General features: G+C 40.0%; 6 protein-coding genes across 6 annotated transcripts; 4 read left to right on the top strand and 2 right to left on the bottom strand. All coding sequences in view use genetic code 12, as the record gives it.

The window, feature by feature from the left end:
* Window positions 1–247: 247 nt before the first annotated feature.
* On the top strand, window positions 248–1,372 carry IFM3 (Ifm3p; the record flags this gene model as incomplete). Its single annotated transcript, XM_051753477.1, has 1 exon — window positions 248–1,372. One exon carries the CDS (start codon window positions 248–250, stop codon window positions 1,370–1,372), a length of 1,125 nt encoding a protein of 374 aa, XP_051607575.1.
* A 663-nt stretch (window positions 1,373–2,035) lies between these two features.
* MRS4 (Fe(2+) transporter) lies at window positions 2,036–3,013 on the top strand (the record flags this gene model as incomplete). Its single annotated transcript, XM_051753476.1, has 1 exon — window positions 2,036–3,013. The coding sequence occupies one exon, from the start codon at window positions 2,036–2,038 to the stop codon at window positions 3,011–3,013; it is 978 nt and encodes a 325-aa protein (XP_051607574.1).
* A 3,955-nt stretch (window positions 3,014–6,968) lies between these two features.
* SIT1 (siderophore transporter) lies at window positions 6,969–8,801 on the top strand (the record flags this gene model as incomplete). Its single annotated transcript, XM_051753475.1, has 1 exon — window positions 6,969–8,801. One exon carries the CDS (start codon window positions 6,969–6,971, stop codon window positions 8,799–8,801), a length of 1,833 nt encoding a protein of 610 aa, XP_051607573.1.
* Window positions 8,802–9,212: 411 nt separating this feature from the next.
* Window positions 9,213–9,967, top strand: RPS10 (40S ribosomal protein eS10; the record flags this gene model as incomplete). Its single annotated transcript, XM_051753471.1, has 2 exons — window positions 9,213–9,264; window positions 9,660–9,967. 2 exons carry the CDS (start codon window positions 9,213–9,215, stop codon window positions 9,965–9,967), a joined length of 360 nt encoding a protein of 119 aa, XP_051607572.1.
* A 212-nt stretch (window positions 9,968–10,179) lies between these two features.
* On the bottom strand, window positions 10,180–11,457 carry KGF57_003996 (uncharacterized protein; the record flags this gene model as incomplete). The annotated part of the gene is made up of 1 exon (XM_051753470.1): window positions 10,180–11,457. The coding sequence occupies one exon, from the start codon at window positions 11,455–11,457 to the stop codon at window positions 10,180–10,182; it is 1,278 nt and encodes a 425-aa protein (XP_051607571.1).
* Window positions 11,458–11,822: 365 nt separating this feature from the next.
* BLM3 (Blm3p) lies at window positions 11,823–18,419 on the bottom strand (the record flags this gene model as incomplete). The annotated part of the gene is made up of 1 exon (XM_051753469.1): window positions 11,823–18,419. The coding sequence occupies one exon, from the start codon at window positions 18,417–18,419 to the stop codon at window positions 11,823–11,825; it is 6,597 nt and encodes a 2,198-aa protein (XP_051607570.1).
* Between the last annotated feature and the right edge of the window lie 240 nt (window positions 18,420–18,659).

Below are 18,659 nucleotides of genomic sequence, written 5' to 3'. Positions count from 1 at the left end.
CCTTTCCACACCCCTCCTCTCCATCCACAAAAGAGAAAAAAAAATAAAGATACAACAAACACATTCTTCAAAACTCAACCATAACTTTTCTAAGAACTCTTTCACAACTTACTGAGGTAGTATACTTAGTGACGTGTGCTTAGAGAGTTGTGCATATTTAGCGTGTTCTGATCGATCCCCCAAAAGATCCCCCACCCACAACAATCCCCCACTTTATTTTTTGTTATTATAATTTTGTCCCTCTCACATGGCTTCAAGATTTATCAAGTATAAAACTGCACCCGTATTCCCAAAACTCCAATACTCCATCAAGCAATTTTCGTCAAAATCATTCAAATTTATTATGCCAAAGCCAAAAGTACTTAGAGTCGGGAAAATTTCATTTGCTCATGAGAAATGGGACGAAATTTCCAAATTGGTTCAAGTTGTCGATTGTGAATCGGCCAATAGAGACGAGTTTTTCCAGGACTTGCAAGGTAAATACAAAGATGTCACTAATATCTTACGTACATTTGCCTCGGTTGAGCAAACGGGGAGATTCGACGAAGAGTTGGCTCTGCATATGCCGGATACTTTGGTATCAGTGAGTCATACGGGTGCTGGGTACGACCAAGTTGATATTGACCCATTCACCAAAAGAGGAGTACAAGTGTCCAATGTAACTGTTCCGGTAGAAGCGCCAACCGCCGACACGGCTTTATACTTGACGTTAACCTGTTTAAGAAATTTTCAGCAAGGACATGATTTGATGATGCAGGGAGAATGGCCTAAGAAGGGGTTTGCCGGTGCCAAGTTGGGACGAAGCCCCGAAGGTAAAGTGGTTGGTATTTTGGGAATGGGTGGTATTGGAAGAGCAATTAGAGACCGATTAAGGCCACTTGGATTCAAGGAGATTGTTTATCACAATAGAAGTCAGTTGAAACCGGAATTGGAAAATGGTGCAAAATATGTAAGCAAAGACGAATTGTACAAGCAAGCTGATATCATTTGCATCAGTGTTCCTTTGAATGCCCATACTCGTCATTCCATCAACAAGGAAGAGATTTCCAAAATGAAGGATGGAGTGATTATAATCAACACAGCTAGAGGTGCGGTAATAGACGAGCTGCAATTACCAGAGTTGATCCAAACGGGTAAAATTGGTGCTTTTGGTGCCGATGTGTTTGAAAATGAACCAGAAGTTTCTCAAAAGTTGCTCGACTTCCCCAATGTTGTCAGTTTGCCCCACATGGGAACATTTACATACGAAGCTGTGAAAAATATGGAGGAATGGGCCGCTGATAACGTTGAAGTGTGTTTGAAAACAGGCAAAGTTAAGTCGATTGTCCCAGAACAGTATGACATGAAAATTGATGCAAAACCATTGATATAGATCTTGTAGATTAAGAATAGTATGATTTTAGTATATGAGGTAGTGACTTTGAGCTAAATCCAGGTATTTTTCTGAGTTTGGACTTGTATGCTTTGCGGATGCAGATATGAGTAAGCAGAATATCTGGAAAATTAATTTGCAAACCAAGTCTAGATTCCGTATGACAAAGCCAAAGAAGGGGAAAAAAAAAAAAAAAAAGTGTAAGCAAAGCCGATAAATGGAGAATCAGAGTTGAAGAAAGAAAAAAAAAGTATCAGTTAACGCCGTAATAAGTTATAAGCTCTTCCAAAAAATCTAAATCTTTCCTCCTAAGTCTTTCTTCTTTCTCCGTTGGTTCATCAAAAGGTGTCTACAGTCCATCACTATTCTAACTTACTTACCTCGTGGAGAGGCATCACATAACACAGAGAAAACTTCCGAAGACAAAGAGAGACAGAGAGAGAGAGAGAAAAACAAGCAGCGGTGGCAGCAGCAGCAGCAAAAAAGAGAAAAAAAATTGAGCGGGAGAAACAGAAGAACAAAAGAAACAGACGAAAAAAAAAAAAAAAAAATATTTCAAATTTCACTTCTTAACAAATTTTCCCCAATATCCTTTTCAGCAGAAGGAATAGATATCCATCTTCCCTACTAAGTTTACTGGCCAAAACTACAATAGACCCAACCATGGAGCATCACGAACATCAGATACAGTTTTTGCCCAAAGATCCCCTTGAAATAGACTATGAGGCCTTACCCGAAGATGCATCATTAGCCGCACATTTGAGTGCAGGTGCTTTGGCTGGTATAGCTGAACATACGGTTATGTTCCCCATCGATTCAATCAAGACCAGGATGCAAATGAACTTATCAACAAAGGACTTGTCACGAGGCTTGGTCAAGTCCATATCACGTATCAGCTCAACCGAAGGATTCAGAGCATTGTGGAAGGGAGTTTCTTCAGTAATACTAGGCGCTGGTCCTGCTCATGCAATTTATTTTTCAGTGTTTGAATCAACAAAGACATTTCTTGTGAATAGATTGACCAATAGTCCTCATTCCAACAAAATAGTCACTGATGCAAACCACCCACTCATAGCCAGTTGCGCGGGAGTGGCTGCAACCACAGCATCAGATGCCTTGATGACCCCTTTCGACATGTTGAAGCAAAGAATGCAAGCTAGTGCTGCATACAATGAAAACAAGTCAACGTCGGTAAGATTGATCAAGTTGGCTCGTGATATATACAAAAACGAAGGTATCTCGGCCTTTTTCATTTCATATCCTACAACCTTATTCACAAATATTCCATTTGCTGCATTGAATTTCGGATTCTACGAATACAGTTCATCATTGCTCAATCCAAATAACTCATACAACCCATACTTGCATTGTGTTAGTGGAGGTATAGCGGGTGGTGTTGCTGCGGCATTAACCACGCCGTTGGATTGTGTCAGAACAGTGTTGCAAACTAAAGGTATGTCCCAGAATGAATCTTTGAGACATGTCACTGGGTTCAAGAGTGCAGCTAGAGCGTTGTACAAAGAGGCTGGGTATGCTGCATTTTGGAAAGGTCTCAAGCCAAGAGTGATATTCAATATCCCAGGAACCGCCATTTCGTGGACAGCGTACGAATTTTGCAAGGAGATTTTGATTAAAGGATAGACTTATAGTGTATATTAATTGTAAATAAAAGATAAACCATACCGGTAAAATATAGATTGGTTGTTGAGTTCCAAGATTGAGCTTGATATTTCACATTAGCGCGATTTGGCAATACCGGTTAAATTTTCCAATTGATGGGACTCATTACGACAGAATTGCTTTTAGTAGAGCGTCTGCTCTTGCTATATGTGCCAATTCTCTAGGATGTCGAGATAATCGTTGAGCAACGAATGAAAACAAGACACAAGATCCAAGGAACCCAAGTAAGTTGAAGAAGGCCGCTCTCGAGTAAAGCCTTTCCTCCTCTTCTGTTCTGAAAGATTGGAATACTCGACGTATACTGGCAAATATCATCGTTTTTGTTGTTGTTGTTGTTGTTGTTGTTGTTGTTGTTGTTGTTGTTTGGATCAAGAGATCTCATAATCATTATTATTTTTTGTCTCTCATTTTTCTTTCGCGATAAGTCTCGAACCACGCACCTGACCAGATTCAAAAATAAAAATAGCTCAACTCATCATCAATGATCGGTATCGGGTTCTTGTTTGGCCAGAGCCAATCAAGTTCGCATATTGCACTAAACAGCCCTTGTTCGCTTTGACACTGAACAACAGCCAACCATTCACGGCGCCATTCCCATAGAATCCTATAGCCAGAGACGGAGGTCCGCCCCCCTCTCTTGCTATGGTTCTTGAAAATTTCTTTTGACACCGCCCATGCGTTTGCACGCTGAGGACAACTCTCAGGAGTATAAATTTTTTCATTGAATGGAGAGTACCACCGAATTTCCCACCCGCTAGATTGTGAAATCGTTCGGTCAGTCGAAAGATTTCCTTTTGTATGCGGGTCAATGCGAATCGAGACGAGTCGAGCTCTAGGTCGAGTAAGCCACGCGAGTGGAAACCCGAGTTTGTCAGTGCGAAAAAATTACAAGCCGCATAGTTAAGAGACGAAATTTTGCAACCTTCTGATTCAGGGAAATTGAAAAAAAAAAACCAAAAAAATAAAACAAACAAAAAACAAATTGAGTTAGGATGAGATTGGGCGGGCCCGGAATACACACCGTTTTCTGGTTGATAGCATATTTTAAGCGTTAACTTGAGGAGTCAGGACGTTAGCTGAGTTCAAGGAAAGCTGGCTGTACACCGAGAGGAAGAGTGAAGAAACCAGGACGTGACTTCCGATGTGCAATGGAACAATGAAATGCGCTTGAATCCACTCCACTGCTTCAAGAGAGGAATTTATTCAGCCAAAGATAGTAGAGAGGAGTGTACTCTGCACTTTCTAATGCATGTGTACTCTACACTTTGACCTCGCGTTCACATAAATACCCAATCCGTTGAAGTTATTAATCTTGACACGTCTAAGAGCTGTGGGAAAAACTGGGCCCAGAGGCGTCTCCAATTAGGTCTCGAGTTACGAGGTTTTTACAACTTAATGTCAATGAATATAGATCTAGAATGTAGTTTCCTCTTTTGGTGAACAAATATGAAATGCGACATTTTTATAATTAAACTTTTTATTGTTTATGCAATAGCTTTTAGTTACTACTCTGCGATTGGCTGGATTTTTCTTCCATTTTACCAAATCTATTGCATTTACGATTTATCATTGGATTAGTCTGATGAGCTTTGCAACTCGAAACTCTAAATAGGTTTAAGTAATGCACCACAGTCAAAAAAAACACAAATCGAGATGATGAAGTTACGACTTTGTTCCATCAATGGAATATATTTGGCGATTAGCAGCAACACTCAATACTCTTGTAACAACAGACTATTAAAATGTGCCCAATTCAAGAGAGCTTTGCAGATAAATATCGTTTTTACACTGGGAGATATTGTATTACGGTACGAAAATTAAAGTTTCTTAGGCAACACCAAGTAGCTCACTTTAAGGGAAGACTCAAATACGGCAATTTTTGAAACGATTTCTATTCTTTTTGTGATCTGGAAAGTGAAAAATTTTATAAAATGACTTTTTTCCCTGTTTTCGGAAATGATGCTATTTCTGGAAACTCATGCACATATTGAAAAAAAAAAAAAAAAATTCAAAAGCCTCAATTTGCTCAATAAATGTCGTCATACTACATTAACATTGGTCAAAATAACACCAGACAGAGAATAAGTCATGCTTACCGAACTTGGCTAAATTAAAAATCTTTTGTTCTTGGCAATTCCACTTCGGTGACCAATTACGATTCACCTATTTTTGTTGTATTTTTATCTGATCCATCTGATCAAAACACAGTTGGGAAAAAAAAAAAATAAAAACTACGAAACACAAAAATGAAAACTTGAGAAAATTTTTACTCATCTTTTTTTATTTTTTTTTAGCCTACTCCTCGTCTTCTAAATTTCTTTGTCTGGGCGGGATTCACGTTAGCTCGAGAAATGTAAGGATATTGATGTCCCCAGACGATACGAGTCTTAAGAGTATGGTACACAATGAGCTATTATTTCGATTTGTTATCTTTTCCATCGATCTCGCCCCAGCAAAGTCAGTAAGGTTTCCAAATGTGGTTGATGTTGAGTATTTACCGTTATATTGCCCCTATACTCTTGTCATTGAGCCTCAAATGACTCAATTGAAATATTCCACTTGAGGGCCAAGAGAAAATCACTACTGAACGGACGTATGAATTTGGGTTACATTTCTAGGTTTAGAAAACGAAAGCCCTTTCCGATATTGTAATAGCTTAGAGATGAATGTGTCTCGAAACTCTCAAGTTGGAGGAAATAATTGACATTAGGTACAACTCATCAATGCACCCTTCTTTTATTTACGTTAGTTGACGACATTCAAGGCGTAACAAACTTAGATGTAAATAGAATACCAAGAAAAGTTAAAAACAAGTCAGGCGCAAAAATGAATTCATGTTGTCCGTGATCGGAAATGAACACATTTCTGGAACAACAATGGAAAAGAGACGTATATGAGACCGGATGTAACATGTCCGCTACCCACTAACCTCACAATAAGTTTGTATAAAACCACAACTTGACAAAATTACGCTTTTTTAGAACTCTGTGTTAAATTTTTTAGTTTCTCAATTTAGGCTTCAGTTGTGATGGAATTGATTAAAGTACTCAGGGAGACCAAATGGAGACATTTTTTCTCTCATTAAAGGGAACGAGAAGAAAAAAAAAAATAAAATAAAAACAACTCTCTGTGTAGCTTTTGTGTAATCCCGATATGTATTCACTTACGATCATTAACAACTTCCGAGAGCACTCCACATCACATACCTATCACAGGAGCTTGATATAAGGCTTTGCTGTGAGGATTATTGCTGCTCTTAACAATACAAGCCCATTTTTATTCACAAGCGATTGTGGGTATGCAATTCCTCAACAAGAGACATTGGGAGATTCGTTATCTGAAAGAGAGCGATGAGTGGCAAATTGAAAAGTGTATCTGGGTTAATTTGTGAAAGACCAAGTTCTTGGCTCATCAGTGGCCATTTGTGAAGTACAACTCTTCTCGTAAACGGTTACTTTAATGAAACTACTGTGCCAAGCTCATGTTTAGTGGACAGAGACATATTATTGTTCACTCGGAGAAACACAACAAACCATTACACAAAGTCAGCAAATTGAATAAAAACAAATCGACGACATTTCTCCAAGACTTTTGAAACGAAGAAACAAAGGAAAAAAAAAAAAAAGCAATTAAATGCCAATGCTATCTCGTTTGTGTAATTGAAGTATATTTACATGTATATAAAAAAAAAAACGCACTCTATATCTTCTCTCAATGTTTAAAGCCACAATCGATTCAGATGGATCAGATAAGTTTTTAAAGACCTGAAAGAAGAAGAAAAAAAAAAAAGGAATATATAAATGGAGAAGAATATCCCCTCTACATAACCCGGCATAGCTCAAATTACTCATCTTCTTCATCAACACTTCGCACTCTATCTGTGTCCATTACTAAAGCAAAGCACATCACAACCCGAATGTCCTCATCACTAAATACAGAAGCGAAGGCCTCCTCGGTGGATGAAGAGAAGCAAATCTATGATAAACAGACATCCGATAACACATCTGACGAGTTGGAACATGCCATTGAAGAAGAAAAATCCATTGGTGTTTTAAAAGCTGAGTTACTTGCTGAGCAATGGAAACATACATTTTGGTACAAGGTAGTTTTGTTGGTTTCTGCATTCTTGGTTGGTTATGCTTATGGGCTTGATTCACAAATAAGATATGTCTTTACTGGTTATGCTACTGCTTCTTGGTCCCAACACTCTTTGTTGACTACTGTTAATGCCATCACTGCATTGACTGCTGCTGCGTCTCAGCCAGTGTATGCTAGATTATCTGATGTCTTTGGCAGGTTGGAGTTGTTTCTCGTTGCCGTTTTGTTTTATGTTGTTGGTACGATTATCGAATGTCAGTCGCCAAATATCAATGCGTATGTCGCTGGTGCTGTTTTGTACCAAATTGGATACAGCGGTGTTCTCATTGTGTTGTTGTTTATCTTGTCAGATTTCTCAACTTTGAGGTGGAGATTGTTTTACTCAATCTGCCCAGCACTTCCGTTCATCATTAATACTTGGATTTCGGGTAATGTTACTGGTGCAGTCGGTATGAATTGGAAGTGGGGTATTGGAATGTGGGCGTTCATTTTCCCATTGGCTTGTATCCCTTTCGTTTGTTGCATGATCCATATGAGATGGTTGGCAGGTAAAACTCAAGAATGGGTCGAGTTTAAGAAAAAAGAGACGCTTTATCAGAAATTTGGATTGTCCGGGTTTATAAAGTATTTGTTTTGGAAATTGGACTGCATTGGGTTGCTCTTGATGGTTGTTTCATTGGGTTGCTTATTGATCCCATTGACCTTAGCTGGTGGTACCAAAGAGAAATGGCAGCAAGGAAACATCATTGCCCCAATTGTTGTTGGCTGTGTTTTGATTCCCGTTTTCTGTTTGTGGGAATATTTTGCTAAAGATCCCATCATTCCAATTACTTTAATGAAGGATCGTGGTATCTGGTCTGCTGGTTTAATCTCCTTGTTGTTTGACTTTGTCTACGCAGTGGAAGCAAGTTTCTTGTACACTGTTTTAATCGTTGCCGTTGATGAGAGTCAGAAATCGGCAACTAGAATCACCACACTTTCCTCGTTTGCATCCACTCTTTGTTGTATGCTTTTTGGTTTGTTTGTCGTTTACTTTAAACGCTTGAAGGGATTCGTCATGCTTGGTTGTTCATTATGGATGGTGGCATTCGGTATCATGTACCACTTTAGATCCTCCTTGGGAGCACACAGCGGTATCATTGGGGGTCAAGTACTCATGGGTATCGGTACTGGTTTCTTTTCGTACCCACTTACCGTGTCTGCGCAAAGCTGTGTCAGTCACGAGCACATGGCTGTTATAACGTCAGCAATTTATACCCTTTACAGGGTCGGTTACGCAGTTGGATCCTCCGTCGCAGGTGCCATTTGGTCTCAAACATTAATCAAGAAGTTGGAAAAATATCTTGATGCAACTACCGCAACCAGTGTTTACAGCAGTCCGTACGTGTTTGCACAAACCTACGCATGGGGCTCACCTGAAAGAGAAGGAGCTACAAAAGCTTATGGTGAAATTCAAAGAATATTGATGATCGTTTGTTTGTGTTTTGTTGCACCAATGATTGTTGGTTCATTGTTCTTGAGAGATAAGCAGCTTGGAAGAGAACAAAGTATAGAAAACGTGGAGGAGCAAGATGAACAAGATTCCTTGTTCAGTTTTATCAAGAGTCTTGGTGGTAGAAGAACTAGGAGAGGTGGAGAAGAAAAGGCTTAAATGGGATTTGCCCCTTGTGTAGATATTTGCATAGTCTCGTAAACTGTATTAGTAATAATGTTGAATGAACAACTCAATCACTTGTAGTGTTAATCTGCTGTGCTCGACTTGTACAACTGAAGTCCACTGTGTCGACTAATCCTGTTGCAAAATCAAACAAGTAATCTGGGAAACCATTTTCTTTTAGGGAGTCGCGTGATTCCTCGCTTTAGGGCTATACACCTAAAGGGTGGTGTGCCGCAACGAAAAAAATAATAATTTTCCTTCACATAATGTATGCGAAAAAGAGTGAGGAAGAGAGTTAGAGAGTTAGAGAGAGAGAGAAAGACTCTATCAATATTGAAAAAAAAAAAAATTGACAATTTCCAAAGCTATCATATAGTAACCCACGGAAGTCAACAAAGAACCAGCATGCTTATTCCAAGAGAAGACCGTAAAAAGATCCACCAATACTTGTTCCAAGGTATGTTTAGCTCGTTGGTCATATGGGATATTGTTTGAGGCAGATTCAAAGAATGAAAGGAGACAGAGAGGGAGAGAGATTGCATAATGGAGAAACAGAGTCATAAAGGACAGAGCACATGAGAGAAGATCAGGATGACACGAGGAATGACGGCCCAAATGAGGATTTTGAAGGTTATACAGTCGATTCAGTTTTCGAACTTAGACGTCATTTTCAGAAAAATCAAGAGGAAAGTAGACAGCATCGACATTGTCAATAACTCATAGTACCTCATTTCCCCTTCTGTCATTGAATACTCCCCCGCCCAAAAAGGCAAATACTCCCTACTCATATTCTCCCCTTCCCCCTCCCCCCATTACTCCAGAAACGTTATACTAACATTTTAATTTCTCTAGAGGGTGTTGTTGTCGCCAAGAAGGATTTCAACCAACCAAAACATGATGAAATCGACACCAGAAACTTGTACGTTATCAAGGCTTTGCAAAGTTTGACTTCAAAAGGTTACGTCAAGACCCAATTCTCATGGCAATACTACTACTACACCTTGACTGACGAAGGTGTCGAATTCTTGAGAAATGAATTGAACATCCCAGAAGGTATCTTGCCATTGACCAGATTGAAGAATGCCCCAGCTGAAAGACCAAGACCTGCCAGAGGTGGTGCTCCAAGAAGAGGTGCTTTCAGAGGTAGAGGTAGAGATTAGGTTATATTTTTGTCTGTATGTAATTTAAAGAAATGAGGAAACAAATTGTGTATTAAAAAGTATGTGTTCATGTAGAAGTAGTCTGTTGATGGAGAGAGAGAGAGAGAGAGAGAGAGAGAAAGAGAGAGAATGTGTGTGTGTGTGCGTGTGTGTCTGCATCGTCATCATCTACAATGTGCTTTTATAACCCCCCCCTAATAATACATTAATAATTATGTCATGTTACTCACTTCAAACAAAAAATCCGAAAACCCAATTGTTGCCGTTCCAGACAAGTCCTTATCATACTTTTTGAATATATCGGTCAACTTTCTTAAATAAACCAACAACTCAATAAAGGAATCAAATCTCAATCGACCAATCTCCCCATTATCTTTTAAACTATATTTAGAAAACAAATGTAGTACCAAGTCAATATCCAACTTATATCCAATCTGCTCGATAATTTTCTGAAATTCTCCAAATGATACATCGCCAGATTTATCGGTGTCTGCTTGTATAAATAGCTTTTTGTATGCTGACAAGTACTTCCACAATGATACAAACTGGTCAAAATTTAGCGACTTGTTAGAACTGTATGAGGAAGAAGATGACGATGCATCACCCTTATTAGTGAACAAGCTCATCATTAACTTGATTGTCGAGTCTTGAAATCTGGTATGGTCGAAATTCAACAATGCGTATGACAATTCTTTAGCTGATATTCTGCCCGATTTGTTGACATCCACTTTTTCAAAAACACTCCTCAATTCGAGTTCCAACTTTTGCTTCGAAGACAATTGTTTCTCTTGTAAAGACTCTTTTGACTTATTCAGCGGTCTTTGTTGGCGTGGAGGCAGTGATGTCGAGGGTGGAGGCTTTTTGCCAACTGATCCACTGCCACCACCGCTGCTATTACCATTACCATTTGTCTGATAAGACTCGTATTGATTTGGTGGTTGTTGGTGTGATTGTTGAGGAGAGGGGATCCCCATTGGTTGTGAGTGGTAAACGTGTTGCGGCAGATACTGTTGTTGCTGTGGAGGCACTAGTGGTGGTGCCGTAGTTTGGTACTGTTGTGGGTGGACTGGTTGTGCATGACTTTGATACACGGGCTGGGGCAGACTGTATTGCTGAGGAATATGTTGCGGTGGTGGTGGTGGTGGAGGTTGTTGTTGTTGTTGTGGCTGTGGCTGTGGCTGTGGCGGCGGCGGCGGCATTTGGTAGACTGGTGGCTGCAGGTACAGTTGTTGTGGAGGAAATCCAGTGCTTTGTTGTTGACGATAGTAGTCATTTGGTGGAGGCAGCTGGTAATATTGCTGTGATTGATAAGAAGCATTTGGTTGCTGGCTAGCGTGCCTTTGCTGTGGAGGTGGCTTATAATTGACTTTTGAGCTGCTATTGTTGGGGTGCTTTCTATTGCTGTATTGTTGCTGATGTTGTTGCTGATGCTGTTGCTGTTGTTGATACGATGCCTGTTGTGGGGTGGGCATATGTGGTAAGTCGTTCATATCGAAACAAAAAAGTGGATTGCAATACGTGCCAGACAGAAAAGCGTCGTTAGATCAGAAGAGCGTATGAATGGGTCTATGTATGGGTCGCTGTACGAAATCTGACTAAACCCGTTGGTTATTATAATTAGGTAAAGAAATTCAAGCACACACAGACTAACTGTGTGTGTATCTCTTTAAAAGAAACTATTTTTTTTTTTTGAACATTTGTTCTTTCTTGGTAAGACATACACGACTCTGGTATTTACTTTGTAATCTGCGCTTCCAATCACGCCGTTTTATGATGCCACACAAGCCACCACAGGGGTGGTAACCTGTCAAAATAAATACGAAATATCTTTTACCATATAGATAGGTACATGTCATTAAATAAAGTAACTTCTCCATAAAACACCCTCAAGGTCCTGTATTTGGTCATCCTGGAAAACCTTACTATCAACATGCCAACTGTCCTGTCTATCTTTTCTAAACCGTCCGAGTGTTTCTTTTGCAGTTTTCCCAACAATACCAGGTATACCCGTGCTCTTATTCGCAAGGGTAGACAACAACAGCGGCATCCATTTGGGTGGGGGCGACGCAAATGGGAATGCGTTGATCAATGCCCCCAATCCCAATGTAGCACCATGTAATGCAATATGGTCCCCAAAAGTGATATTCTTGAAATTACGATTGTATTTTGCTCGCGTCTGGTCCAATTGTTGAGAGTACGATTGACTGAATTTCCGAACAATGTCATCCACCTCATTCAAAGGTAACATATGGACCAACCCTGCCAACGTTTCAGCCTCGGCTTCTCTGACTTCCACATGCTTATGATAGAGCAACGAGTTTGTTACGTTGACAATCCTCTCGCGTTGGCTCTTTGTCAACTTGAACAAGTTTTTGAAAAAGATGGTTTCAGTGAATTCACCAATGACAATAGACTGAACTATGTTCAAATCCTTCTGAGAATAGTCTTCCAACATCACCACGATATCTTCCAAATGGTTTTCCGTAAAGGTGATCTGCGATGCCTTCTTCAACACCGAAATGGGATCAATGTTTCCCAATTGACACACTTCCTTCAAGTTTATAAGCTCAAGCAAAAACGGAACAATGTGAGTATGGACTAGATCTTGAAGTAATATGCTTAAATTTGTACCGAGTTCCTGTCTCAACCAAGTCAAAATCGTGGTTGCGGAATTGATGTAATTCGAAACAAGAATCTCTTGTGGATCTAAATGAACCACTTCAGTTCTCCATTTCTCAGTCTGCTCAAACAATCTGGGCACTTCATCAAATAATTTCCCCTTCTTCTTATACAACAACAAATCATCATGTCTATTGCATCCTTGCACAAAAGCTTTGCAATCCTTGATGGATTCAACGTAGTATCTCAAAGAAACCACCGCCATTAAGGACCCAATTTCCCTCCTCACCAAATTGTACTTGTGATTCATGTTGTCCAAACAAAGATCCAAAAACTTGTCTGGATCACCCAATTTCCAAGAAGTCGAGGATATCACCGACTTGATATAACTAATCCTTGTAGAATCTTTAAATGCAGAATCCGAATTTGGATCCAATTTGAAATTGGCAATCTCCTCAATAACTTTGTGGAACCGTCTAGAATCTGTGTGAGCTGAGACATAAAGACAGAAAACACCCCATGCTGCCAGTGTACCAGGAGATATATCATGCTCAAAAACCTGTTTCAAGTACTTGATTACAAATTCATCTCTTTCCTCCCAGTATTGTGGAGCTGTGCACTTTGAAGCCAACAATATTCCAGAAAGTACCTCACAAACGACAATGTTTGCACCCTTTTCTCCAGCAACGTAAATTTCATCAACAGTAGACAACAAATCTGAATACGTCAACTTGGGAGTATATCCGTTCGATATCGACAAGACCAAAACCACAAGAAACATAACATCGGCAACTTGAAAAGCATTGCTATTCTCTGCTTCCGAAGCCCACATTTTGACAATCTTTGTAATCCACTCCTTATCTAAGGAGTGTCCAAGTCTTCTCAACGCCGCCTCGTCCTCCTCGTTCACTGCCAAGTTTTGTCCCAATTCTGGAGTAATAACAGTAATGCTTTCACCCCAAAATAACCAGCCAGAGTACGGTTTGGTATCCAAGAAATATTCAGGATGAGTAGTGTTGCGAAGTTCACTCATCCATTTTGATGTAAATGACTCTCCATTGACGGGGTTTGTATCCACCACCTTCCAACCACGTGGCACAAAGTTGGTGTCATACAAGTTATCAAACTTGTATTCGTACTGCTCAAGCACATGCAACTTGTTCAAGATCCTTGTTATACCAAGCAATGCGTGTCTTGATATTATTGGATGCTCGCTCGAAGCTTCATTTGAAAACAGCTCCAACACGTTCCCTCTAGTGGGGATATCCAAATGCGCTTGCAAATTCAGAAGCAATTCCAGATTCAGCATCGTAATCTTCCAATGCGTAACATTGTCCTTCAATTCAAGCACCTTATCTTGAAGCTTTTCCAACTTGTCAAAGTATACATGTCGTTTCTTCTCCTTCGCCAATTGAACGGCTTTGATTTCCAAGTCAATGTACTGGTCAGGAGGCCTGATTTGATCAATTGCCTCATGGTCAATCAAGCACACACTACTAGGTGTAGTGATTCCTCTACCGACTGCACCGTATAAGCTTTGAGCTAGTTTGTAAACTTTTGGATCATCCACCTTGAGACATCTATAAAGCAACGCAAGATATTTTTGAACATTGAGATAATCGTTTTGCAACTTTCCCTTCAAACGACGCAACAAAAACACTTTTAAAATACTCTCAATTTGTCGATGATCATCCGCGTCCAAAGCCTTTTTGAGATTTCTAAATGTCGACTTGATTATGTGCGAGTAGGACCCACTGATCCTTCTCAGACTATCTACTAACACTTTTTGAGCAATGCTGGCAATAGTGACATAAGTGGAGCTCGAGAGCTTAATCACATCCTCCAATAAAACCCGGTCCAAATTCGTTTCCGACCTTGATGTAGCATGTAGTGCCACCCTAGACTGATGGTATGATTCTAATCTTGCTCCAATGGCAATCCTTGTGAATGGTTTTCTCACCCTGTTGATAGTTTGAAGATACTGCACATACCCATAATCAATTTGGGGAATATTGGGCTTGAGGAGTCTCTCTCTACCAACATCGGAAATCCAGGTATTAGTTGCCAATAAAAGATTTCTGAAAATTCTAGTATTGTCAGGAAAATTGCTAACCAAGAATTTATGAATAAAATGCAAACTTCTTCCAATCAAGTGTCTCGTTTTGTGGATTTTCAAATACAAGTCTCTATGCTCCTTGTGACGAGAGTTGTCACCAAAAAAGTAGTTTGACGTGTATAAACTCTTCTCTCTAAAAGTGATTGCCGGGTTCATTGAGGACATTTGAATGCCTTCAATTCGCGGAGTTTCTCTACCGGAAACAGAATCGGGTGCCGTCGAGTCTGGCCTTTCTGGTGCGCGGAAATGACGATGCAAAACGTTCTTTTGTTCTGGCGTAGTAAACTTATGAGAATCCTCATCCGCCTCCGCCTCCGCCTCCACCTCATCCTCCTTTGCTTCATGCTCGGTAATCATTTCATTCATTTTGTCAAAGTCTGCAATATAATCAATCGGGTCTTCATTGCGCAAGTCATTCAAGATTTGTTGCATGTTTTCACTTACTTTATCATCATACAAATAGTCCTCCTGGGTAGAAACATCCTTGAGATTTCTAATTTGTTTCAACAATGCGAGTCTTTGCTGAATCGACTCGGCTTCGTGATCCAATTTGGGAATGTCCTCCTCAAACGACGGATCCAACAAGAATGATATTCCGCTTAAGGAATATCCAAAATACACTATATTCTTTCGCAAATCGTCAAGAAGTGCAATCGAGTTTTTAGATTGTTCCTGTTCGTAGCTTTTCATCAACGTAATGACATTTTTGGTACATATAGTAGCATGATCATTGAAAAACTCGTAAGCAAAATTGACCTCTTTTTCAGTGGGGACAAACCAGTCAAATGAAGTATCCACAAAGCGATCATCAGAGTTCCAAAAACCTCCCCAGCAAGTCTCATCAACACCATGCTCCTTCTCATATTTGGGAGAGATCAATCTACTCTCATTGATTCTGATTCTGGTAACTGATTGCAACACTTGGTTCACAAGAAATGCTGCTGGAAAAATACATGGCCCCTTCACATTTTGCATAAGGTACGTTGAGAAGTCCATCAATTCTTTGTGCATACCCACTAGTTGTGACCCAGCAACAGCAGCGCAGTCACTCAAAATTGTCAAATTCCAACTTAAAGCTTGGTCACGCGGCACAACCTCTTCACCCGTCCTGGATGAGCCAGCACCATTCTCATCAATCTCCTCGTGGATCTTGTCCATAAGAATACGAGCATTTTGTTTAAAACATTTTGGGTCACGCCTCACAACCACTCCACTAACATCAGCTACAACCAGCGTCGATGTGTGATGAACGTTGTTGAACACAAACTCAAACCACTCCTTCCTGAAAACCCTAAAGATATCATCTGACATGGACTCAAAGATGACCACAAAAAACTTGGGCAAGGAGATTGCCAAGTCCTGTTCAGGGCCATAACTCTTGTGTGGGTCTGGCAAGTTCTCAAGTAGGGGAGGTAATTTTTGTGCCAAAGATTTGAAAATCTCCTTGAACGCAGATGTCGATGATACCAAAGCATCAATCTCTGTTTGTTTATCCACTGCAAAAGGTTCAACATCACCGTCGTATATTTTTCTCTTCAAATATTCAATATGATTTTGAGTAAATTCCATGGCAAGTGAAGTATCCCCGTACTCTCCACTTAAATCATATATGGGTGCGTAGTTGCTAATGGCGGAGACCACTTCCAATGTCTGTAAAGTCTTTTCCAAGTCATTTGAGTCAATTCCTGGTAATAACAACAGTAATATCCGCGTCAAATGAACTCGAAATATGGGCGTTGATACAATAGACCGTGCCATTGAATCAACCATTCTCAATGCGTTGATCACCCTATGTGTAGAAATAACTCCTTCCAAGGACTCATAAATATCCAACAAGGTATTATCCAACACATAGTTGGGGTCAAGATGAGCTAAAAGTTGAAGTGCTGTTACGTACTCAGAAGAGGCCTCATCTCGCTTTGATTGTATACCAGTCTTTACCACAGGAAGCATAATCTTAACAAATGCTTTAACCACAGTGGAGGAAAGCTTCACTTGAGATGGGATATTATAAAGATCGCCATCTGTTTGTGCTTCCAAGTTGTATCTCTTGTGAAACTGATAGATGAGTGCTAGAAGGGCACGCGAAATGGGTCTTGTCCACTCACCCGAATTGGAGGGGTGAATATAACTCTCAATTGCATTGACCAACGTTTTCAAGAGATAGATTATACCGCCTTCTTCCAACGCCTTGTCACCAGCCATTGAAAATACAATAGCAGAAGCAAATCCATGAAAATACTTCAGTTTTTTGGATGCATACTTTTCGTTTCTAATGCCAAAGCTGTTGATCATTTCATTAAATAAAAGTTCCATTTGACTTTGAGATAGAATACCAAACTTCCCCAACTTGACAACCTCTCTTACGTTTTCATCGTCGTGCATCCTAAACAATGTCGACATAACAATTACACCTAATCTGCCTGTAATGTGTTCGTCGAGTCCCTTACTTTTATTGATTTTAAGCCACATATAAAACAATGGGCTCAAGTAGTGGCGAATGTCATATTCATCGTCAACTCCACCGGTAGTGAAATTCATTGGCAATAATGCAAACGATGAGATGGTCAATGCCGACGTGCTTACAGCAAAATTCGAGCCCAATTTTTCGAAAATTATGGGCAAACTTTTTGGATCGAAAAAGTAGGAAGCTTTTGTAGCTAATTTACCCAATTGCCTCTGATCCTTTTTTTCAAAAGGGCCCAACGATGGATCGGGTGACGGAAACAAAAGCTGAAATTCCTTGTACAAATCCTCCCAGTTCAATCTCAAACCTTGAGCGTAAAGCAATTTCTGATCTTTTGTCAAAATCTCAAACACGCGAACATATGTCTTGATACCAATGTGTTGACCACGGCAAAGACACAAAGCATAGTACACTCGTGCTAATCTTATTTTCAAAGTCACTGGCATATCGTACTTCATTTTGAGCCAAATCAATAATTCATGTGTCCAAGTACGAACTGTAACTACGGCGGCTGACTTGGGTGATCTTTTATGCTGAATAGTAGCATCCTTATCATTCTCGTCATCCTCTCCTTCGCCTTCTTCCCCTTCATCATCATCTTCTTCTTTGTCGTCGTCGTCGTCGTCATCCTCTACCATCTCTTCATCTGAAGTGTCGAGATCATCCGTCATCGGCTCATCCTCATGGGTTTCAGCAGTATTGATTTCGAATAAATTTGTTTCCAACGCAATATCCACATCTGAAATAGACTCTTTCAACGCTGCCAAATCTTTGGCACTGATACTCAATGAGCCTTGGATGTCCAAAGATTTAATGGCGATATATAAATGAGAAACAATGTGACTCAAGAATTTGGCTTGTTCTTCGGGAGATTCAATGCGGTACGGCATCAACAGCGCAAGATTCAATGTCCTGGGCCGAGATCTGGAGTAAAACCTCGACTTAGGATCCAATTGCAATTTTGCTAGTGTATTGCCATCTTTGGGATAATCCAAATTGTAAAACTTTTCTCTGTAATTGACAATTGTATTGTACGATGGTCTTCTCGCGGTGACATGTTTCTGTACCGAGTCCCATGTTGAAGGAGTAAATGACCTAGACTCGTCGTCCAAATGGAAAGAATGATGATCCTCGGGGTGCCTCAATTGACTTGCCAGTGACGTTGTCGTTCTAATTGGTATCGGTGAAGTGACACCCGCGAAATTGGGATTTTTGAACTTATCGTTCTTATCAGACCCCAGATGAGACATTGGGTATTGTGACAAAGTGGTTAAAAAGTGTCAATTGAACGATTCAAGTGTGTTGCAAAAAAAAAAAACAAAATAAAAAACAAAAGAATCGCCTACAGTAATTTTGGTGGCGATTATCAAGGAGCCTGTATTTTTATTTTTTTTGTTGTGGAGAGACTGGTGAAGAAAAGAATTCTACGCCATCGAAAGAAAAGAGGGGAAGGGAGAAATAGAGAAATAGAGAAATAGAGAGAAAGAGAG

This window comes from Candida theae (genome assembly GCF_024610275.1).
Source record: "Candida theae strain CBS 12239 chromosome Unknown scaffold24, whole genome shotgun sequence".
Lineage (NCBI taxonomy): Eukaryota > Fungi > Ascomycota > Pichiomycetes > Serinales > Debaryomycetaceae > Lodderomyces > Lodderomyces theae.
Note: the sequence above shows the minus strand (reverse complement) of the source record. Positions and strands in the feature narration are given on the sequence as shown.